Below are 24,632 nucleotides of genomic sequence, written 5' to 3'. Positions count from 1 at the left end.
TGGGTGATATTTGGCCATTATCACCTTGCTATTTGTGGGACTGTGTAAACAGCTGCATATCCTTCACTGCAACAAGGGCTACACCGTAAAACACTATGGACATCTCGAGGTTGGGAAAGGCACAATATAAATGCAAGTTTTTATTTTATGTATGATATAAATGCAGTTGCTGCTGCAATCTCATAATTGTAATTCTTTCCAAAGCCCCTGTTATTCCAAGTATTTCCATCTTGGATGGCAGACATTCTCCCTGTGCCTGCGTGGGTTTCCTCCAGGTGCTCCGGTTTCCTTCCACAGTTGAAAGACATGCTGGTTAAGTGCATTTACCCAAACAGGTGCTGGAGTGTGCCGACTAGGGGAATTTCACAGTAATTTCATTGCAGTGATAATGTAAGCCTTACTTGTGACTTAATAAATAAAAAACTTAAAAAGACAGGAGTGAATTGGAAAACTGCAACACCTGTGGTTCAATCAGAACAAAACACCAAAGGACAGGCCTTCAGATGATTTTGTTACACCACAGGAGCTCTCAAATGTCACCCGTCTTGTGACAAACAGCTGTACAAGTCACAGGTCCTTCAGCTGAAAGAAAATAGTGAGCAAAGGAGATTTTCTATCAGTAGGAATTTCATGCACAATTTTTCGTTCATTGGTGAGACGATTAATTGAAATGGTTGACATTCCAGGTGTCAATGAGTTCTGTGACTTCAAAGACAAAAGGATATACCACTTGACTCACACTGGCTTTATGTTTCAGTTTGCTGAAGTCGCCTTGCCTATAACCTGGAGATTTATTATGATAGGAAGAATGAAACAATTAAACCAAATTCGAGCAAGTCAGGGCAGTGGTATTAATGAGAATTAGGCAAAAAAAAACCCACTGTTGCTCTCAGCAGTCTTCCTATTCTTGAAGCTCAGATACTGGGCTAAGAGCCAGCAGATCAATCTAACCTGCAGTATTCTTCAATCTGACCAGCTTTGTCTAATGTTATACTCTCTGAGGAGGAAGATCTTTTCACACAAACCCCCAAAATGCAGGGAAACAAAATCGAAGTTCCCAATGGCAAATATTGGTTCTAGTTTCACATCTAATAGCCATTTGAAAATAAAAAAGCTCACCTGAGACTCAGCAGATGTTTCAGGAGAGAATTAACACCGTTTCATTGGAGAATTATCACCGCAACAAGTGGAGGTTGCAATTTGCTTTAGCACAGGGGAAACTTTTTGACTGCACGTTTAAACTTGAAGCACAGAATACAATCTCTTTTAGGATGGGTGTGATTACATTTATCATCTCCAAAGTAGTTCAAATAGTCAAACCATTAGGAGATAATTCTAATGAAAATGTCTTCACTCACCCCAGTAATTATGACGGTGTAAACGTAACTGATGGCAGCGAAGTTGATGAAAGCGAAGAAGAGTCTCTTCATGGTGCTGTCTGGATGAAGTTCTGGGCTCCCTGGGGTACTTACACAGGTTGCTCCTTCTGTAGGAGTGACTGATCTGCTGAGTTGAACCTGAGCTGCTGGAATATAACCGGAGTCTGAGCAAAAGGGGCGAATCATCATTCAGCTCGATAACATGACTCATCAGAGGCTGTGGCCACACAGCTAATTGTCAATACTGCACGCAGCAAACTTGGAAAAAGCATTGGCAACTCTGCCTGACTCCAACATTACCGAAGTACAGTACACTCCGTCCCAGCTCACTGTTAATCTCACAAACTGGCAGTGGCCAGAACCCTAAGCATGACAAACACCTGGAAACATAACAGGAGACTACCCAAAGCTATCAACCAGCAAAGATCACAATCCCCATACAAGTTCAAGAGCCTGTAGGGTAATTTACTGCTTGGATTCAGGATAATGATGTTAGGATAGTATGTGCAGTAATAGCCATTCCCTGCCCTTAGCTGCCAAACCCAAATATATGGAAAGTAATAGTCTGAGACAGATTAAGAATTTCAAAAAGTTCAAATCTACCAACAATTTATTTGCAGTCAATTCATTTATTGAGAAACATATGGGCTTTTTCACAATGAACCCTTATTGATATTAATGCAAAATTCTTTACTTTGTAAAAACTTATTGGTGTGTAAATTTCACAGCAATATTATTTCATATCACAGGTAAAAACACCCTTGAAACACTGCTCCATTATTAATGTTGTATATAGAAATTGGGGGGCACGTTGGCACAGTGGTTAGCACTGCTGCCTCACAGTGCCAGGAACCCGGGTTCAATTCTGGCCTTGGGTGACTGTCTGTGTGGAGTTTGCACTTTCTCCCTGTGTCTGCGTGGGTTTCCTCTGGGTGCTCCGGCTTACTCCCACAGTCCAAAGGTGTGTAGGTTAGGTTGATTGGCTATGCTAAATTTTCCCTTAGTGTCAGGGGGATTAGCAGGGTAAATATGTGGGGCTACGGGGATGGAGCCTGGGTGGGATTGTTGTTAGTGCAGGCTCAAAGAACAAAGAACAGTACAGCACAGGAAACAGGCCCTTCGGCCCTCCAAGCCTGTGCCACTCATTGGTCCAACTAGACCATTCGTTTGTATCCCTCCATTCCCAGGCTGCTCATGTGACTATCCAGGTAAGTCTTAAACGATGCCAGCGTGACTGCCTCCACCACCCTACTTGGCAGCGCATTCCAGGCCCCCACCACTCTGTGTAAAAAACGTCCCTCTGATATCTGAGTTATACCTCACCCCTCTCACCTTGAGCCTGTGACCCCTCATGATCGTCACCTCCGACCTGGGATAAAGCTTCCCACTGTTCACCCTATCTATACCCTTCAAAATTTTGTACACCTCTTTAGGTCTCCCCTTATTCTCCGTCTTTCCAGGGAGAATAAGCCCAGTTTACCCAATCTCTCCTCATAGCTAAGACCAGGCAACATCCTGGTAAACCTTCTCTGCACTTTCTCCGAAGCCTCCATGTCCTTCTGGTAGTGCGGTGACCAGAACTGGACGCAGTATCCAAATGTGGCCTAACCAGCGTTCTATATAGCTGCAACATCAGGCTCCAGCTTTTAGACTCCATACACCGTCCTATAAAGGCAAGCATACCATATGCCTTCTTCACCACCTTCTCCACCTGTGCTGCCACCTTCAAGGATTTGTGGACTTGCACACCTAGGTCCCTCTGTGTTTCTATACTCTTGATGGCTCTGCCATTTATTGTATAACTCCCCCTTACATTAGTTCTTCCAAAATGCATCACTTCGCATTTATCTGGATTAAATTCCATCTGCCATTTCTCCGCCCAATTTTCCAGCCTATCTATACCCTGCTGTATTGTCCGACAATGTTCATCGCTATCCGCAAGTCCAGCCATCTTCATGTCATCTGCAAACTTGCTGATAACACCAGTTACACCTTCTTCCAAATCATTTATATATATCACAAATAGCAGAGGTCCCAGTACAGAGCCCTGTGGAACACCACTGGTCACAGACCTCCAGCCGGAAAAAGACCCTTCAACTGCTACCCTCTGTCTCCTGTGGCCAAGCCAGTTCTCCACCCATCTAGCCACCTCTCCTTGTATCCCATGAGCCTTAGCCTTCTTAACCAACCTGCCATGAGGGACTTTGTCAAACGGCTTACTGAAATCCATATAGACGACATCCACGGCCCTTCCTTCGTCAACCGTTTTTGTCACTTCCTCAAAAAGCTCCACTAAATTTGTAAGGCACGACCTCCCTCTCACAAAACCATGCTGTCTGTCACTAATGAGATTGTTCTGTTCTAAATGCGCATACATCCTGTCTCTAAGAATCCTCTCCAACAACTTCCCTACCACGGACGTCAAGCTCACCGACCTATAATATCCCGGATTATCCCTGCTACCCTTCTTAAATAACGGTACCACATTCTCTATCCTCCAAGCCTCAGGGACCTCACCTGTGTCTAATGAAGAGACAAAGATTTCCGTCAGAGGCCCAGCAATTACATCTCTTGTCTCCCTGAGCAGTCTAGGATAGATGCCATCAGGCCCTGGGGATTTGTCAGTTTTAATGTTACCTAAAAAACCTAACACTTCCTCCCTTGTAATGGAGATTCTCTCTAACGGGTCAACACCTCCCTCTGAGACACTCCCAGTCAACAAGTCCCTCTCTTTTGTGAATACCGATGCAAAGTATTCATTTAGGATCTCCCCTATTCCCTTGGGTTCTAAGCATAATTCCCCTCCTTTGTCCCTGAGAGGTCCGACTTTTTCCCTGACAACTCTTTTGTTCCTAACATATGAATAAAATGCCTTAGGATTCTCCTTAATCCTGTCTGCCAAGAACATTTTGTGACCTCTTTTTGCCCTTTTAACTCCCCGTTTGAGTTCTTTCTTACTCTCTCTGTATTCCTCCAGAGCTGCATCTGTTTTCAGTTGCCTGGACCTAACGTACGCCTCTCTTTTCTTTTTGATCAGATCCTCAATTTCCCTCAATGGGCTCAATGGGCCAAATGGCCTACTTCTTCATGAGTGTCTATGAGTGTCTGATTCTATGACTATAATCACTATCCATTAAAATGTTTAAGCATATATAGCATGTATAGATATCACATTCTGTAGCAGATAAACAAAAAGGTTATGAATATTGGATGCTTTTAAGTTGCAACATGAAAGGGACAAGCACATTTCAATTACCAAACTCCCCTAACCGTTGAACAGTTATGCTGTGGAATCTTTAGCATCCAGTTGAGAGGACAGATGTAGCCTTAGCTTAACAATTCATCCAAATGGGAGTAATGCAGCATTCCCTCAGTACTGCACTGAAATGAAAGCCTAGATGAGCTCAGATTTCTGGACTGGGACTTCAACACACAACATCTGTCTCAGATGTGACAGTTCAACTACTAAAACCGAGCTGGCACAACTTAATTCTTCAGCAGAATGTCACATCGGGTATTACACGATGAAACAATTCTGTCCTAATAAAACAATGAAACATCTACTTACCATCAGAATGCCACAAGAAGTATATTGTCTTGAGGTACGCGTGTCACTTCAGGTGCCACATACATTTCTGCCAAATTGAATAAAATAATTTTAGCCATATTTTCACAGGGGCTGTGAGGCCTCAAGGCAAACCTGTGAAGGGAAATAGAGCAGGTATCCAGGGAGGTCAATTGCCAAAGTCCAGATTGGAGGGCCTGGTTACACTGCCAGTAAAAGATCAGTGAGCTCCCTCACACAGGTGGTTAAGGCCAAATGAATGCATCGTCACATGACATCCATCCACCACACAACCAACCTCACACTTGGGTTAATGTACCACAGACGTATCACTCACCTAGCAGCAACTAGGGCCCATGCCTAACATTCGGATGCTCCACCTCACCAACACACACTTGCCAATGCTGCCAGCCTCACACCAATTCCTTCATCCCGATTTCTTCAACTGTTCAGCTATGACAGACACATCATTGCAATACATTCACTTTCATTCTGCCCTTTCTCTTGTGCAATAAGGTTAATTTTGCACATAACTGGGGAGCAGCAGAGAACTATCAGAGGATAGATATGCATGCATTTTCTCTGTCCTTTGTAAGAGATGGTGCTTTACATCATGGGGCCAGCTGTTACTGAGGCTGTTCAATGTGGTATCTGTCAGGTTGACAGTATTATGCTGTCTAATGCCCATTCTGAAATCCTACTTTACCCTTGTCCTGCTATCTGATATGAAGTGCAAGCTTTTGATAGTTTAACCTTGAACCTCTTGCTTTCTAGCCCAGTCCCTGTCCTCACCCCAGCATTTCCTTTCCGCATTTGTGCTTTCTGATACCCACGATTTGCCACCTGTCCAACCAATGCAAACTCACAGTGAAGGCTGAACTTCACAGTGAAGGCTGAACTTCACAGTGAAGGCTGAACTTCACAGCCAAACCTTCTCATCAATAGAAAACGCATTCTATCATAATTTGCTTTAGATATCTCACTTTAAAAAGGTACAAAAAATTCAAATTGACTTCTAATTGAGCCAAGTTATTCAAGAATAATTATCCTCTAACTAACACGGGCAGTTGTTGTAATAATTCCTTGAAGAGATGTGCTAAGTTACACACAACTGCACCTTAGCAGGCGAATACTGCATTGAGCATTCTGCAGAATAATGATCTTGTGCTTAGAAAACAGAATTTCTGGCACCGGTGAACCACTCAGATCTATGTTTTGCATTTATTTTATGTTGTTAGTTTTCAAACTTCACTTTCCAGATGTCACAATTTGTTACAGGTACAAAACAATCATAACAAAATGATGAGAGAGAAAGCTATAATTTGGGTTATTCAGTCCTAGAGCCAACGACCAAAAAAAACAAACATCTTCTAATTTGGAAAAAGCAGTTAGAATGGTAAAGGGCAAGTAATTTTAAACACAACTTCACTTCAGCAGCAAAATAATGATCTGTTTCACATTGTATAATGCCGTTGTCGTTTATAAAAAGCACATCATTCAATTTAACATGTACTAAGTTCACAAGGTTCTTTATTTGTGTTTAGTTGAGGTGGAAATGTTCACTTTAGTTGGAGAAACAGCTTAACATTTCACACAATTATTGGGATTTGTGTAAAGGTTGACTTTACAAATCAAAAAAACGAAGGTTGCCATAAGTTCCATGGAAATTAAACCCGTTTATTTAAATAATTGAGCTAGAGTAGAATGTTTTCTACATCTTTTGATTAATGTTGATTTAAGAGATCTCAAAGTATTTCCTGAAATAGGAGATTGCTCCAGCTGATGGGAATAATTTCACAATTAATTCCAAAGGTATTGAAATAAAAAAAATAATAATCAGATAAATTTAGGCTCTAAATTTAGGAGTTTTTAGACCTCCTCCCTTCTTCTCCACCTCTATTGATTCACAGGCTGGAATTTTACTGTTCTGCCTGCCACGAGAATTGGAGAGGGCGAAGGGCGGACCATGGAAAGGACCTCGGGCGGAATTTTACGGTTCGAGACAACCGAGGCCGTAAAATCCACCCTTCATGTTGGTGACTATTTTAACTGAAAAACTATTAGAAACTGAAATTGGCAGGCTGTTTTACGTAAGATTTGCTTATTTGGCCCCTGAACTTTAAAGACTTAAATGTGTCATGGCACAGTGTTAAATAATAGTAGTAATGTGAGAAGGCCTAACTGAATATGCTTTGGCTTTGATACTGAAACATGCAACTTGTTACTTAATGTCAATGGATGGGACGTTTCTCAAAGTGGCAGTGTATAGTTGACCTCTTTGTCCTTAACATAGGCACTAATGCTAGTTATTGCTGTTCAGATGCAAACGACATCTCTCAAAATCTTACTAAATAGTGGACTCATGCATTATTGGCATTCATAAACGTGACTATGTCTACAGCACTATGTTTAACAGTCCAAAATGCATTTATTTTTAATTTGTAAGTTATAATAGAAAATACACTGCAGAAATTCGTACTTTAAGCAGAATAGTTTGCCAAACCCCAACATGCCTTTGCCATGTGAGAGTTATGAGTTACTATGGTCATCAAAAGTGTAACTTATTTTCCATAAACCACAAGTTCCAATTAGTAACTTATTTGAACAATTTGTTTGATTTATGGAATGTTTTCACTTCAACTTTATTTCCAATAACTTTTAACAAATTTCAGATAGTTTAACTATTAAGCATTAAGTGAACATGCCAAAAACATTGACAATTCCATGTAGTGCAACAAAAGTATCAATAAAACAGCAATTTAGTTATTCAATGAAAGTAGATACAGAACACAAATTGAAGAAATTACTTTTCGTCCCGAGTGGAAGGAACTGAAGAATAGTACTAAAAGCAAACAGCTCTGCTCCTTTGAGACATAATTAGTTGGATGTTGCTATGGGTTAGGAGATGGGTCAGCTGGTAAACTTGCCTGCAGAGTGACTTGCCTGACCTGTTGTTGCCACTGCATGAATTTTCTGGAGGCATCTTCACAGGGAGGATGGCCAACTGTCCATTAGCAATGGACATTAATGGCATGGTAACTATATTGTCAACATACACAGTTAAAGAGCATTGTTTAATTAAGTACATACAACACTAATAAAGAGAGACTTTACATAGGCTGTGGGAGAAAGCACTCCCTTTTTAGTTATTTTAGGGAGTTGCTCCTCAAGTTTGCACTTCAGCCCCATCCTCCTGATCTTTGGCCATCCAGTGCAGAGGACGGCAGGGAGAGAGGAGGACCTCCTCGTAAGGCTGCTCCTAGTCCTGGCAAAGCTGCCCATTAACAGCTCCAGGCAGCAGGTGATCGAGGAAGTCATCTGGCCCCACTGTGTGCTGCTCTTCTGTGGCTACGTCTGAGGCCAGGTGAACATGAAGAGGGTGGTATCCACTGGTGCTAGTGAGACCTTCCATGACTGGTGGGTGCTGGAGTTCCGCCATTGGTCCCCATCATGACATTTTAATTTGATTTGGCAAGTTTTCTTTAAGATTTTTGTCTTTTGTTACAGTGGGCTATCACTTTAGTTTAATTGGCTAATTTGTTAATTTTCCCACCTGTTAACAGTTAAAGCTCCAAAGAGTAAATAAAGACTGACTTCTGGGACACTAGGTGGGTAGATAGGAAGCAGACATATGCAATGCTGTATTCTGTAAATAAACCCATTAGCGAGAAACATATTAGCGTCTAGTTTCATACTTCCACTGGTTTGGGATCGAGATAACAGCAGGCGGGCAATTAGGGCAATTAAGCAGGCACCTGAGAGGCCGTTTAGCACAGTGTTGCAATTTGATCAGAGGTGCATAAGTCTCATGCTGTGTCAGTATCATGTCTATGCAGATGAGGCGGTTTCACAGTGGGAAACCTTTAGCTGAAGTGGCAGACATTAAATCCTCTCTATAAAAGGGGGAAATCAGCAAACAGGAGCTCATGTCATCTGTGAGGTGCCATAGCATAAGCAGAGCTCTCAGACTGGGAGTGCTGACCGAGCGTGAGGACCTTGGAGAATGGCTCAAACTGTGCAGTGCGATGCGCGATTAATTCACTCGGGAGGCTAGATCGTACCCGGGAATAAAGGCTTTTATTGCTTAACAATACAATCCCAGACTAAAGGGTCACTAGGAAGTGCAGTGACCTTTATACTCCTATAGGAAGGTGGGGCCAAACGGAGTGTACCACAGAACAATGCTAACAGGTGGAACACCCCAACCCTAACCCCAACAGTAACAAGAGTAACATATGTACAAGTACCCATAGTGATAACCATCTGTGGTTCAGTACCCATAGTGGTAATCATCTATGGTTCACCACACAGTGCAAGGCCAATTTGCCAGCTGTGATCCTAGAGATTGAGGCTGTATCTGAATATAGGCACCACTTACTCAGAAATGGGTTGAATCAATGGGGATGAGCCTCAGCCTCAAAGGCAGTCATCTTGTTGACATGGATGCAGAGATGCTGGTGGAGGGGTAGGAGGAGCCAGAAGGCCCCTCAAACTAAAGTGATAGCCCCTTAAAGGGGCACTGTAACAAAAGACAAAAATCTTAAAGAAAACTGGCCAAATCAAATTAAAATGTCATGATGGGGACTAATGGCGGAACTCCAGCACCCGCAGCACCCACCAGTCACAGAAGGTCTCACTAGCACCAGTGGACACCACCTGCTCCCTCTTCATGTTCACCTGGCCTCAGACATAGCCACAGAAGAGCGGCATACAGTGGGGCCGAATGACTTCCTCGACCACCCGCTGCCTGGAGCTGTTAATACCCATGGAAATGAATGTAGCAGCAGAGGAAAGGTTTCCTGAGCATATCAGAGCTCAGTGCTGGTTATGGCTTCATCCATCCAAGCAAACGGTGACTGAATTCTGCGGACTCCTGGAAGATTACTTTATGCCATAAGGGCCTGGGTTTAGTGGGGGGTGTGGGCAGGGAGGGGGGGGAAGGGGGACCGTGGGGTGGAGAGACTTTCTGCCAGTAATAGTCAATCTAATCTTGAACTTCCTAGCATCTGGCTTGTTTCAGGGTTGGCAGCAGTTGAGATTTTACAATCAGCTGTCCACAGCAGCATCTATCAGCAAAAGGATGCTCTTTTTCAGAGACCATTGACTTTGATGCAGTCAATCTGACACAGACGGCGATAGGGTTTGCCTCAATGGTAGTATTCCCTCAGTTACAGGCCATGATTGACTACACACGTGACCATCAAAGCTCGGCTGTCTCAGCCTACAGCGTTCATCAACAGGAAGGGTTTCTACTCATCAAATGTGAAAATGGTGTCCTACTATCCACATTGAAGCTGCTGACCTTCCTGTGACCTCCAGCCATGCCTCCTTAGTTAGCCTGGCAGGCCTTGTCCTGCCATTCCCTGGAAATAGAATGGTCCGCTTGTCTCTCACTAGCTTGACTACCAGGGAGGCATCATTGAACCGTTGGGCTATGCCAGACCAGCGGCCTGTTCCAGGAATTATTAACTGTGGAAACAGATGAAAGTCTGCCTCAGTGCAGCACTAAATGCAGGAAGAGAAGTGGAATAATGTTCTGAAACCCTGTTCTCTCATTATTGACACTGTCTGGAGCTGCATCCACTCTGAGGGTATTGTGAGTCTTTTAAACAAAGTCTGCCACTTCTTCCTTCCACCTGCTGATCTATATGTAATTAGATGGATGTCACCCAATACCTCCGACAAGATGCTGATGTATGTTGCATTCTGAACTCCAGCGAGGTTAGGACCAAGTGATCCTGGTGCTGGCATTCCAGGGATCTCAGCAAAACCCAGCCTAATAATTCTGAAACTGTAGCTGTTGTGAATTTAGTTAGGGAAACTTCTCTTCTGTAAGTGGACCTCAATATACCTTTATGTGCTGGTGTAGACATTCTTGTGACGCAATTTGAGGAACATGTAAATAGATGAAAGAACTGTCAGAGGGTACTTTTAAGGGAATCATTTATGTATAATTTATAGAAATATCGTAACGACAGTGCTTGTCCTTTCCAATTATTGTCCTGATTTTTTTGCACTTCATTTTGCTTTAAAATATTTACTGATTTTTAACTAACTTACAAATTTTTATGTTCCCTTACCTAGCCAGGTCTGATAATAACAGCAACAGGTGTTATTGCATCAATAATCAGTTCATATTATTTGATAGGGTCAGTTTGCGGAAATGTACATGACTATTGATAGCTTCATAGTTTAGCTGAATGCCTTAAAAACAATAACTTGCATTTATGTAGCACCTATAATGTAGCAAAACATCACAAAAGCATCATAATACATAATATGACACTGAACTGTGTAAGGAGATTTTAGGAAAGGTGACCTGAAGCTTAGTCAAACAGGTTGATTTTAAGAAGCATTGTAAAGAAGGAAAGAGAGGCGGAGAGCTTACGGAGGGAATTCCTGAGTTTAGGTCCCAGGCAGCTGAAGGCACAACCACAAAAGGCAAGGATGAGAATTTTAGAATTGAGGTGTTGCGGAATGAAGCATTACTTGCCAACTAATCAGAGAATTATAGAATCCTTACAGTGCAGAAGAGGCCATTCGGCCCATTGAGCCTGCGCCAATAACAATCCCGCCCAGGCCCTATCCTGTAACCCCACATATTTACTTCCTGAGGCGTTGCTTAACTGGTGGCCAATGTAGGTCAGTGAGACAGAGGGATGGTTGACTTTGACTCATTGACAGTTCGGACTAAGTACAACATGATATTCATTTGACATCTATGAGGTTTTGTAAATGCATTTTTGTGTATCTGAAGGCAGGATTATTTGGAGCTGAGGACCAAATACATATGTCAAAAGCAATGATTGAGTACCACATGATTATGCAAAAATACAAGCCTTAATATGCAAGTGTAAGATTGTAATACACACAAAATGCAACATCAACCCCAAATACACAAGGAGTGAAATGAGCAAAACTGAAGTCCAATACAAAAAAATGCAAGACTTTCATAAAACAAAATGGAATACAGTATTCCGTACAGATAAACTCCAAGATTCCCTCACCTTACACACATTAATTCAGATGCTTCTCTGTCTCATCATCTTTTCAGCCATCCTGCCTTATTCAATTCCTTCTTTCCACCATCTACCTTCTCTACTCCTTCTCCTCTCCTGAACATTGGAAATTTGGAAATTTGAGTCTGTTGGAGTACCAGACCTGGGTGATGGGTAGAGGCTGCTCTCCGATATGTTAAAGTTAAAGAGTCAGGGAAAAGTATTTTTCAGTCCCCAACAACTAGCAAATAGACATGAAGTCAAGATCAGTGTCATGCACCAACGTATAAAGTGAAAAGCTGCTAGCATGGTCTTTGTGATCCGGATCAAAACACTTCACGTTTGTGGCAAATTTTTGGACATCTATCTCAGGAGAATAAAAATACTTACAACGTTCTTGAAAAATATGTGAATAGATTTAATACAAAGAAACATATTTGTCAACTTTTTGTAACTTTGTTAAGGAAGGTACAATATATTATGCAGTAGGTGTTGTCTGTTGAATTATAGGCTTGCTCTAAACTCAAAACCGTTACATCAAATTGGCAAAGTCTCTTCACCACATGGCATTTTCCTTTTTTTTGATTACCAATGTGAAACTGATGTTTCATAGAATCCTAGAATGCAGAAGGAGTCTATTCAACCCATCAAGTCTGCATTGACTTTTACCCAGATCCTATCCCTGTATTTTTCCCACTGATCCCCCTAGCCTACACATCTTGGGACACTAAGGGCCAATTTAGCATGACAATCCACCTAACGCATCTTTGGACAGTGGGAAGAAACCAGAGCACCTGGAGGAAGCCCACTCAGACTTGGGGAGAATGTGCAAACTCCGCACGGTCACCCTGGAACCAAACCCGGTCCCTGGCGCTGAAAGATAGTCGTGCTAGCCACTGTACTACTGTGCCACCCCTATAATATCACAATCTTGCCAACACCATTTCTGGATGGTTTTGATTTAAAAAGATCTTTTGACCAAAAGGACCCAGGCACCACTGAGATTTGAACTCAGAATCTTCTGTTGTATAGACAGATGCTTTCACCAACTAAACCATGGTGCCAACTGACATATTATACAATTTTTCACTTGGAAACATCCCAAACGTGCTATGAATTCTGTCATGAGGGTTATTGCATATATGTGTATCCCATGTATCCCATCCATTGACTCTGTCTACACTTCCTGCTGCCTCGGAAAAGCAGCCAGCATAATCAAGGACCCCATGCACCCCGGACATACTCTCTTCCACCTTCTTCCGTAGGGAAAAGATACAAACATCTGAGGTCACATACCAACCGACACAAGAACAGCTTCTTCCCTGTTGTCTTCAGACTTTTGAATGGACCTACCTCGCAGTAAGTTGATCTTTCTCTACACCTTAACTTTGACTGTAACACTACATTCTGCACTCTCTCCTTTCCTTCTCAATGAATGACATGCCTTGTCTGTATAGCATGCAAGAAACAATACTTTTCACTAAAATATGTGACAATAAGAAATCAAATCAAATCAAATCAAAATGAAGTTGATGTAACTACATTTGTCATTTCATTATATGGGCCATCTTATCAACTTCACTGGTGGAAATCCTTATTATCCTCATCACCAGACATGACATATCCTCTATTATTAACAGTTCATTAACAATTGTTAATTTAGATTTGTTCTGGATTTAGGTTACTTCTGAACTTATTACAATACATAAATGCTTATTTGGATCACAACCTTCCACCTCCTAATGTGATACTTAAACGTGGCTCAGGTACAAAGAGATTGTTTTTTTTCAGATGGGTGGGAATAGCCTCGTCCAAAACCTTGTTCCTTTCTTTGATACTTTTTCTATTCACCGCATCTTAAAACAGTATTGTGATTTGATATTCTTCAATGCAGCCTTTAACTCCAACACAAGATGAAGTGAAAACAAGGGAGGAATTTGATTGTGCAGATCCAATTACAAATTCATGAATAATATGGTACGTTAATAAACAAATGTAGAGAATAACACTGTTGTTTTTGCACAACATTAAATTATTAAGTCTATTTTTCTTCTGATTATGAAAAATTTCTTCACTGTAACTTTTATTTAATGGAAGCGTTAACAGTTCTGTGATGTATTTAGTGTTAGGAAATGGTATTTTGAATTGCTTTTGAATACTCCTACGGTTAAGTACTGGAACAGACATTTATTTGAAAAGCATCTTGTGTAAAGCAAGATAGTCCAATCCAAGCATGCAAGATAGGAATTTAGCCCGGCGCAGGGGACTGTGCGCTTCAGTTATCTGTCATCGGGGAGGATCCAGCTGCCTCCAGCGCGCTCGCAATGCCCGGAAGATTATGGTGCAAAGCTGTGTTTACTGGCTATAAACGAGGCCTTCGAAACCAAAGAGAGCACACTGCTCTCCTCAAGATTGAGGGTGTTTATTGCCGCATTGAAACAGAATTTTACCTGGGCAAGAGATGTGCTTACGTCTACAAAGCAAAGAACAATACTGTCACTCCTGGCGGTAAACCAAACAAGACTCGTGTCATTTGGGGTAAAGTGACCCGTGCTCATGGAAACAGTGGCATGGTGCGTGCCAAGTTCAGGAGTAACCTGCCCGCTAAGGCTATTGGGCACAGGATTCGTGTGATGCTGTATCCATCAAGGATTTAAAGCACAGATGTACATAAATTGACAATAAATAGTAAAATGATCATTTATTATAAAAAAAAAGATAGGAAAAGTTGGAAAATACTGAAAATCTCAAGACGCATCACACCATCCCTGACATGATGTGGAGATGCTGGTGTTATCGACTGGGGTGGGCTGCTCCTTGAAGGAGCAGCATTCTGAAAGCTTCCAAACAAACCTGTTGGATTTTAACCTGGTGTTGTGAGACTTCTTACTGTGACCACCCTTGACATCAGTGATTGAAAGCAATTTGAATTGAATGCTCACAAAATTGAATTGGAATAAATGGTAAAAATAATTTATTTCACCACATCTGAGTTGCAAAATATTTCATAAGAGACAACCTTCATCAATTATAAAAACTATCTTTTCTCTCCTGTGATAGGAACTTGAAAATTTGAAACCAGTTGATCCGTGACAGAGGAGGAAAATTTGTGAAGTTCAGAAATTTCTCTAATTTCTGGATGAGAACAGTTTGATAACAAGTATGAATTCGCAAAAATAAGTTCTTTTTAACCATCTTAATTCTATTCAATTTTGTGATAATTCAATTTAGACAACATGTGACAGATCATTGGGGCAGGATTTAATCATTATTGACTAACTGGAGCTGTTCAAATACTTCTCTACCAAAGAAAAAATACGGTAGATGAAATAGAGTTAGATTTTCAAAGAGGAAACACTTGACAAGGTTCTACATTAGAGAGTAATGGTGGAAGCAAAGTGTCACATGGTTCCACTGGGAAGCAGAAGTGATGCTTGCTTCAGGCAGTAGATCCTTTCAATAAATAAAGCAGGTGTTGTGAGGTACACAGGGTAGGAGAGAAATATTTGCATTTATATCACTCCTTTCATGGTCTCAGGATATCCCAAAGCACTTTCTAGGCAACACAGTACTTTTGAAGTCTTATCACTCTTGCAATGTAGGAAATGCAACAGCCATTTGTGCACAGTAAACCTCTAGAAACAGCAATCTGATAACCCAGATAATCTGTTTTAATGATGTTGTTTGAGGAATAATTATTGACCAGTCCACTAGGAATAACTCTGTTACTCTTCAACATAATACAGTGGGATATTATACATCCACCTGAGAGAGCAGCAGTATACTGTCTCTTCTGAAAAATGACACCTCTGGCAGTGCAGTGCTCCCAGTAAGAAGTTTAACAACACCAGGTTAAAGTCCAACAGGTTTATTTGGTAGCAAAGGCCACACAAGCTTTCGGAGCCCCAAGCCCCTTCTCGGGCTTGGGGCTCTGAAAGCTTGTGTGGCTTTTGCTACCAAATAAACCTGTTGGACTTTAACCTGGTGTTGTTAAACTTCTTACTGTGTTTACCCCAGTCCAATGCCGGCATCTCCACATCAGTGCAGTGCTCCCTCAGTGCTGCTCTAAATCATCAGTGTAGATTTTTGTGTTTAAGTCTCTGGAGTGGGACTTCAAACCCAGAAGCTGGTGAATCATAGAATCCTACAGTGCAGAAGGAGGCCATTCGGTCCATCGAGCCTGCACCGACCACAATCCCACCCAAGCGCTATCCCCATAACCCCATGCATTTACCCTAGCTAGTCCCCCTGACACTAAGGGGCAATTTATCATGGCTAATTCACCTAATCTGCACATCTTTGGACTGTGGGAGGAAACTGGAGCACCTGGAGGAAACCCACGCAGATACTGGGAGAATGTATAAACTCCACACAGACTGTGACTCAAGCCAGGAATCGAACCCGCGTCCCTGGCGCAGTGAGGCAGGAGTGCTAACCACAGTGCCATCGTGACTCAAAAGTGTGAGTGCTGCTTACTGAAACACAACTGATACATATGCCTGGACTGTGCAATTGTTGCTATGCTTCCTGGGTTTCAACAGTGACTGTGCTGTTGCAATCCTGTCGTAATGCAGTGCATGCTCTAGTTGTAAGTATAAGAACCGGTTTTCACCAGTCAAGGGAAGGAAAAAGGAATCTGTGCCTGTGTTCTGTGGGTTTTGTGAATAAACCTATGTTAAAACTGGCTCCAGATTTCTCCTTTACCTAGTGAATGAGCAATATATTATAACTAATGCATAATTGGTTGTGCTTTCGGGTGTGTTGAGGTTGTTTGAACAGATGTTCTCTTTTGTTTTCTATATGTTCCTTTAGGTTTTCCAACAGGGAACACTTCACCATTCCCCCAGTCCTGGCCTCTGCTGACTCTGACATCTCACTTTGTGTACATAATTAGGGCTAATCCTGGGAAAGTCTTGATCAGCCAGCTACAAACTGGGTGGTGTTGCATTCACCCCTCCCCCCCCCCCCCAGTTGCTTCATCTGTCTCTACACTGAAATATTCCTCTCCCTAAGCATATATCTATTCAGTTATTGTTTAATGGAGTTCATCACATAAAAGTATTTTTGCCAGAAATTCATTACACAAATTCACCACATTGCATTTAGAAAGAAAATGTTCTATGTTCTAATTTTGCTTGAAGCTTTTTGGTTTTCTACTCCTGACTTCTGTGCTCGCATTCCAAATTAAATAACTTGCTCACGTCTACATTATCTATGACTTTTATCATTTTAAATATCTGAGTCATATGTGATCAGGTAAAATTGCCTAAATGTTCAGACGACTGTCCATGGTGCTGCTATGTCAGAAATATGTAATCCCTGATTTTTAGCTCTTAAGAAGAAGGAAAAGTAATGTACTTGATTGGTTTTCCTTCTTGTATTCTCTCCCATCTTATTATCAAAATTCAGCTTGGAGTCCTGAATATTTTTGTTTCATTATCGCCAACGGATTTGTTTATCCTTCCCCAAATCAAAAATGCCTTAATTTATTCACATTTCAATTAATTTATTCTGATCTGACTTTGCTGGTTTACTTTGTAGCAATAATTTAGGTTTGGGCATTTAATATTTTCATTCACCTCATTGATGGTCCCTGTTAAGTTTTTTTGGCTTGCAGATCTTCAGCTTCACTAACTTTTCTTCAGCCCGTTACATTTGAGATCAATCTTATTGCTCTTCTTTTCTGATATCTCTACACTTGTCCATGGTGTGATGACCAGAATGGAGCCCTGTATACAAAGTGTGGTTGGAATCATTTTTTCTGCCATTGCTGGTGGGCAAGACTCCTTTCTGTCAATATAGGATAAGAAAATTACTCCTCTACTCTGGCTGTGTACTCAGTGAAAGTTTTAAACTGCTGAACATCAAAACTGTTTAGCCTTCTATTACTGCCAGTTCCTACATTTAGCCTTTTGTGCTTCTCCAAAATATTAGCTTAATCTCTGGCTCTATTGTATTTTCCATTTTAGTCATTTGCAAATATGACAAGGTTATTAGCAAAATACTGTGGATGCTGGAATCCGAAACAAAAACAGAAAATGCTAGAAAAACTTAGCAGGTCTGATCGCATCTGTGGAGAGAGAAGAGGCTCTACTCTCTCTCCACAGATGCTGTCAGACCTGCTGAGTTTTTCCAGCATTTTATGTTTTTGTTATATGACAAGATTATTTTTGGTTTTGATATCAGGCCATCCATTTATGTGGAGTTGAAGTAAAATCCCTAAGATATATCATCTTTTTTTGAATACCAAGGAATTTATTTATGTTGTAGGTAGTTTATACCGTAGCTATTCTATACTGTGATCATTCTGAAGTAATATTTCGAGAACAAAATGTAGTGTTCACTATTGGAAAAGGGAAGCCTCCACTTGTGATAACCATAGGTCTTCTATGATACAGCAGCATGGTGGCACAATGGTTAGCACTGCTGCTTCACAGCGCCAGGGATCTGGGTTCGATTCCCAGCTTGGGTCACTGGCTGTGCGGAGTCTGCACGTTCTCCCCAGGTTTGTGTGGGTTTCCTCCGGGTGCTCCAGTTTCCTCCCACAGTCTGAAAGAGGTGCTGGTTAGTTGCATTGACCATGCTAAATTCTCCCTCAGTTACGTGAACAGGCGCCAGAGTGTGGCGACTAGGGGATTTTCACAGTAACTTCATTGCAGTGTTAATGTAACTTTACAGTGTTATTTTTATTATAAATAAAAGTTAAATAAAGGAAATGTATCTCGTTAAGTACTTCTCTCAAAAGGTGTGATCCAGAACAACTACTTATTCACATTGTAGAGGTGATTCAATTTGCATTGACACATCTTATAAACACTTGCTACCTTGGCTAATCTGTTTTCATTACTCCTGCCAACCAATATCCCATTCAAATGTAAATCAAAGATTTTCCCCATCAACAGGAAACAAATCAAAATCAGATGTCAATTATTGTGGACCTGCTTCCCTATTACTCAGAATGACAATGGTTTTGGAAACTACAGTGAACGGCAAGCTGCTGTACATTTGAACAGTCAGAACCAGCTGTTTGGTTGCAGGGCAATGATGATAACAGGCCAGAAATGGCGTGATTGTCTTGATAGCCCGTGTGAAGTCTAATTAGTAGCTTTTGACATTTCTGAAGCAACCTGGTCTCAGCGAGAAGTTGATCTTTTGTGCTTTTGTACTGGATGTGGAATTTATTTGGAGGATACAAATATCATGTTGTGATAATGGACATTCATCTTCCTATTCTAACAGTAATTCAAAAGGCTTTCTGGGGGAATTGTTTTTGGCCGTTTTCAGTAATGAGTTGCTGGATGCTGTGAAAAGTAATGTTGTTCTCCTCCTCAAAGTGGTTTAGCTGCTATCTACAAGACATTTCGTAAGCTGACATGGGTCAAATATACACAAGAAGTGATATTATCTGCAGAAAACCAAGCCTGTGATTCTGCTGGGGGAAAAAAATGGAACAAGATGTTCCCTTTCTGCATCAATGCTAAAAGAATTGTTCATGCTTTTCAGTTACAAGGTTCAGCATGTGACTCAGCACACGCACCCACTCGACACTGGTGTAATCTAGTCAAAAGCTTGGCCACCAAAACTGGCAGCTTCTTGGGAATCCCTGAAAAACATAGCATCAGAAACCTCAATGCAACACAATGTCGATATCTATCCTGCGATGCAGTAGGATAACTTGAGCCAACTGTGGAATAACCAATCTCATATCTTTCTTTGGTTCCAGTCTCAATATAGCAGAAAATTGTTAAGATTGCTGCACTGGTTGTGAATGACCCACCCATAACAGAGCCCTGGTCAGTAACACTGAAGAGCCGTAATGAAGCTTTTAGTATCATCAAGGTTGTGAGTTCAACAGCATCAGATTACAACATTTTCACCAGAAACATAATCTGCAGTTGCACCTGATGCGCGATTAAATCACTCGGGAGGCTAGATTGTACCCGGGAAATAAAGGCTTTTATTACTGACAAGAATGGAGCACACTATATACAATACAATCCCAGACTAAAGGGTCACCAGGCAGTGCAGTGACCTTTATACTTCCCCTGGTAGGCGGAGCCAACTGGAGTGTACCACAGAACAATATCAACAGGTAGAACAGCCCAACCCTAACACCAACAGTAACTACAGTAACATATCTACAAACCCCATAGTGCTGACCATCCATGGCTCAGCACTCATAGTGGTAACCAACTATGGTTCACCACAGCACCTCAGCATTCTAGTTTAGATTGTCTGATTGGGCAAATAATCAGCCAGTAGTCGGTTGTTGTGCAATTTGCACCTAGCTGATACATAGCGAGTTGGCCCTGTGTAAGTTTCTGGTGATCAGTTTGATGTAAATATGAGCTCTGGGCAAAGAGGCTGCCCTTCATGGAGGGTCCACTGGCTGGTGGTGGGAAATTACGCACTGCTGTAGAATGTAAAGACCAACAGCAGATTAAGATGACATCCATAAATTTTGAAACTGTAAAACAGCAAGGTTGTTTTTCCTAAACAACGTGGCGAGCATTGGTCTTTGGCAGTAGCACTAAATGGGCGAATTGCTCTACTTTTCTGCACGATTGTCTTCACCGTTGACCTTGGTTGGCTGTTCGGTGCTGCACCAAAGACCAATTTCACTTCAGTGTGTGGAAGTGGAATTGGCTATAGAATGACAAGTATGCAACCATGGAGATCACCAGCCTTTATAGAATAGCAGTCTAGGTTTACTAACTGGGAGTAAAATAGACCAAGGTTTGGTGTATATCTTGTCTATTTCTGCTCTCTCCTGTCTTTTCACCCGATCTTCCCATCCCAAAGGCAACCCAATGAAGTAGTTTTAAAAGTAGCCAAAAATGATGCAACACCAGCAAACAGTTCTTCTCAAAAATCAAAAATCAGTTATAGAAGTGAGAAAAATAAGTCAAACAGTTAACCAGCAGCAAAAAGGATAAATCAGTGACTGATCTGTCTGGATGAATCCTTCCAATTGCCTTCTCAGTGGGGTGTTGCTTGTTAACACTGTGATTTTCTGAGCAGGTTTATCATCTGCAAAGTCAGCTTTGTTATCCCCCGCAAGAATGTTTGCAGTTTACATACAGCTGTGCCCTCGGTTTCGCTACCTCTACCCTCTTCCAGGCACACTACTGTCCTCCAGGAAACAGTACCCAGGAAGAGCAGACAACTTTCCTCACTGTCACCAGCTACACGGTGCCAGACACCAGGTAGTGGATGTGAGTTTGTGGCCTTTTAATCATTGGTCGTAAACTGTTTTGTATCTTCACTTTCACTGTGTCAGCCGCTGGCTCTTACAATTATTTTTTTAACCCTCAAATATGCTTTGCATAAAATCATAGAATCCTACAGTGCAAAAGGAGGCCTTTCGGCCCATTGAGTCTGCACCGACCACAATCCCACCGAGGTAATATCCCCATAACCCCATGCATTTACCCTAGCTAGTCCCCCTGACACTAAGGGGCAATTTAGCACAGCCAATCCACCTAACCTGCACATCTTTGGACTCTGGGAGGAAACCAGAGCACCTGAAGGAAACCACGCAGACACGGGGAGAACATGTAAACTCCACACAGGCAGTGACCCAAGCCGAGAATCGAACCAGGTCCCGGGCGCTGTGAGGCAGCAGTGCTAACCACCGTGCCACCGTGCTGCCCCTAGGCTGAAATATACCTGAAAAATAAAGGCAGGCAACATTTTCCCCCACCCCATTGATGTCATCATCTCTTAAAAGCAGCAAATGTATCAGCAAATTGGATGGATTCTCAAATGACTTCACTGGAATCTTTAAAAGCTGTTACCTCTTTTGATGATTCCCTAGGCCAAGGTTTACCTAAGCCAAGAACTTCCAATGTTGCATAAGTGAAGCTGACCTTTTTAAGTTGGGTACTTTTTTTTGATGTGGGCGTCGCTGGCTAGGCCAACGTTCATTGCCCATCCCTAAGGGTATTTAAGAGTCAACCACTTGTCACATGTAGGCCAGACCAGGTAAGGATGACAAATTTCCTTCCCTAAATTAGTGAACCCGATGGGTTTTTACGACAATGGCTTTCTTGATCATCATTAGACCTTTAATTCCATATTTTTATTGAAATCAAATTTCACCATCTGCCATGGTGGGATTAGAACCCAGGTCTCCAGACATTGCTAGTCCAGTGACAATATGACTATGCCAATGCCTCCCCTAAATATATATTAGTAAAGCCCATCAATTCAATGTCCGTCACTAAAAGTGGCTCAGTAGCAACACCACTGACTAAGCTGACTGAGTCCTGAAGGCTGTAATCTGTTCAGTTGGCATTCCTTCTATCACTGTAAACATTCACCCTCTCTACCATTGGAGTATTGTGGCTGCTGTGAATGTATTTTAAATGGTGTACTGTGGAAACTCACCAACTCTTCTTTACACAGAGTATTCAAGCTTAGATTCTGCTTTTGAGTTGAGAAAGAGCAGGGCTCTCTTTTCCCCTCTCTGGAGTTGGAGACAGAAATGTGCCAGGTGATAAGTCTCTTTCTTAGAGATTCTGTATGAGAGTAGATCTTTCTCTGAGAGTTGCTGTTTTGGAAGCTGCAGAGAGAGAGAGGTATCCCTTTCTGTCCCTGAACTCTGGAGATTGGGAGCTGCCAGAGACTAGGTTTATTTCTCTGAAGTTTTGCTGTTTTGAGGATATATCCTTCTCTGAAAATTTTTGTCTGGATCTCTGTCCAAAAGTGTTAAAAAGCTGGAAATCTAGCACCATGTAAGCATCTTTGGTTTCTGTGCTAACTGGTTCTACAGAAGGGATTTATGTCTATGGGAGATACTGCTGAAATGGACCAATAGAGATAGCTAGCTGTTAAGAATTATATTTTGTCATGTTTTAGTATTTTAATTGGTGAAAGTAAAAATTCCATTTTGACCGGAATTAGGCTCACCAAGATGTAAGATCTATGGGATTCATGCAGATTTCTGAGTATCCACAGGTGCAGGGTGCAATCGACTGCACTCACGTGGCTCTCAGATCCCTGGGACATCGAGGAGGACAGTTCATCAACCACAAGGATTTCCATTCCCTGAAAACTCAGTTGGTCTATGACCACACATCCTCCAGGTGTATTCTTGGTTCCCTGGGAGTGTGCATGACCCATATATCCTGAGCCACTTTCAGAGCTCCACTATGCTTGAGGGTCCTCGGTGGCTGTAGGGTTGGCTTCTCGGGGACAGGGAATAATCACTGAGGTGGTGGCTGATTATGCCTGTGCCGCAGGTCACAGAGTGCAGCTGAGACAAGATACAATGAGGCTGATGCTGCAACTCGCACTTTGAGACCGTAGGAATGCGGAAAATTCAGTTCCAGTGCCTGGACCAGCCTGGTGCAATACAATCCACAGAGAGCGTCGCACATCGTGGTTGTCTGTTGTGCCCTTCACAACCTGACACTTCAACGGGGGGAGGAGGAACTGCTTGAGGAGGTGATGGAGGAGTAGCATGTTTTCTCAGATGAGGAAGATGCCGAGGTGGATGATGAAGAATAGGTCTTGGAGGGTGAGATGTCAGCCATGAGGCAGAGGTGATGGCCAGATGGGGCAGATGAGCTCGGGAAATGCTCATGGCCGCCAGATTCATGGATGGTGATGAGGTGAAACACTGAGCACCTCCCATGATCCTGACATCCTTTCTATGAGCATTGTTCTCCTGTCTGATTGCTGGCAGTGCACACCCTCACCGAGGATGGTAAGGATGCCGGACATGTACGGATGATGAATGGGAATCAATGAATTGTTGAGGACATAACCTGCAGGGGAGATGAAGATGTGTGTGGGAGAGCGAGCAGTGATGTCCCTTCAGCTGGAAATGAGCGAGCTCCCTGTGGATGTGTGATGGGCCTGCGTGTGTGAGTTGAGAGTGATGAGAGGAGTGACTTACCCTGACAGAATGGAAGAGATCATTCACCCTCTTTCAGCACTGGGTTGCTGCCCTCTTTTGCAGACCACCGATGGCACCACCTCCCATGCCGGGTTGGTGTCCCTGCCAGCTGGTCCCCTCCCTGTGTGTGGATAGAGGACATCACGATGCGCCTCCACTGCATCCAGCAGTCTGTGAAGGAGGCTTCTGATAATATGGGGGCAGACATCTTTGCAGCCATCCATTGAGGTGGACCAAAGAGAAGTGGGTGATGAACATTGGATACTGCGCCCCCATGACGAATGTACCAAGGGGATGGCGGGGCAGGTGAATCAGAGGCTGCCCGCCAGGGAACTGGCGTGCATCCCCTGGAAATAATTTTTTCTAAGTGCCTGACGCTTAAAAAATCCACCATCGCGTCAACGGGCTAAATGCCGCTTTTCCAGCTTGCCATTGCACTCTGTCAAAGACAAGGAAAATGCCTCTCTCTGTAATTACAATTTAACATCAGTGGTTGATAAGATTCAGTCAGGAAAATATCAACAGACACTTGGAGAGATTTGAATTAACTAAGGAGAGGCAGGATGGATTGTAAAAGGTAGATTGTGCTTGACTAATCTAATTTTGATAAGTAACAGAGAAGGTAGATGAAGTGAAAGCAACAGATATTGGCTGAAATTCTCTCATCTCACCCGCTGCAAAATCATAGCGAGCGAGACAGGAAATTTGGTGAACCATTTAAAGGTCCGCTGAGCTTGGGTGGGAATTTCCGGTCTTGGACTGGAAAATCCCATCCGTTGTCTATTTGG

The 24,632-nt window shown here is 42.3% G+C and overlaps 1 protein-coding gene and 1 non-coding gene across 2 annotated transcripts; one reads left to right on the top strand and one right to left on the bottom strand.

The window, feature by feature from the left end:
* Nucleotides 1-12,932: 12,932 nt before the first annotated feature.
* Nucleotides 12,933-13,006, bottom strand: trnay-aua (transfer RNA tyrosine (anticodon AUA)). Its single transcript has one exon. It is a non-coding gene; the product is annotated as a tRNA-Tyr (tRNA).
* Nucleotides 13,007-14,239: 1,233 nt separating this feature from the next.
* On the top strand, nucleotides 14,240-14,636 carry LOC144484801 (large ribosomal subunit protein eL33). The gene has a single exon (XM_078203174.1). It carries the CDS (start codon nucleotides 14,267-14,269, stop codon nucleotides 14,597-14,599), a length of 333 nt encoding a protein of 110 aa, XP_078059300.1. The 5' UTR covers nucleotides 14,240-14,266; the 3' UTR covers nucleotides 14,600-14,636.
* The last annotated feature ends 9,996 nt before the right edge of the window (nucleotides 14,637-24,632 follow it).

This window comes from Mustelus asterias, chromosome 3 (genome assembly GCF_964213995.1).
Source record: "Mustelus asterias chromosome 3, sMusAst1.hap1.1, whole genome shotgun sequence".
NCBI classification, from domain to species: Eukaryota; Metazoa; Chordata; class Chondrichthyes; order Carcharhiniformes; family Triakidae; genus Mustelus; species Mustelus asterias.
Note: the sequence above shows the minus strand (reverse complement) of the source record. Positions and strands in the feature narration are given on the sequence as shown.

What these genes read in the sequence shown, in the direction of transcription:
- LOC144484801 (XM_078203174.1), top strand. Translation starts at nt 14,267, where the DNA reads ATGCCCGGAAGATTATGGTGCAAAGCTGTGTTTACTGGCTATAAACGA.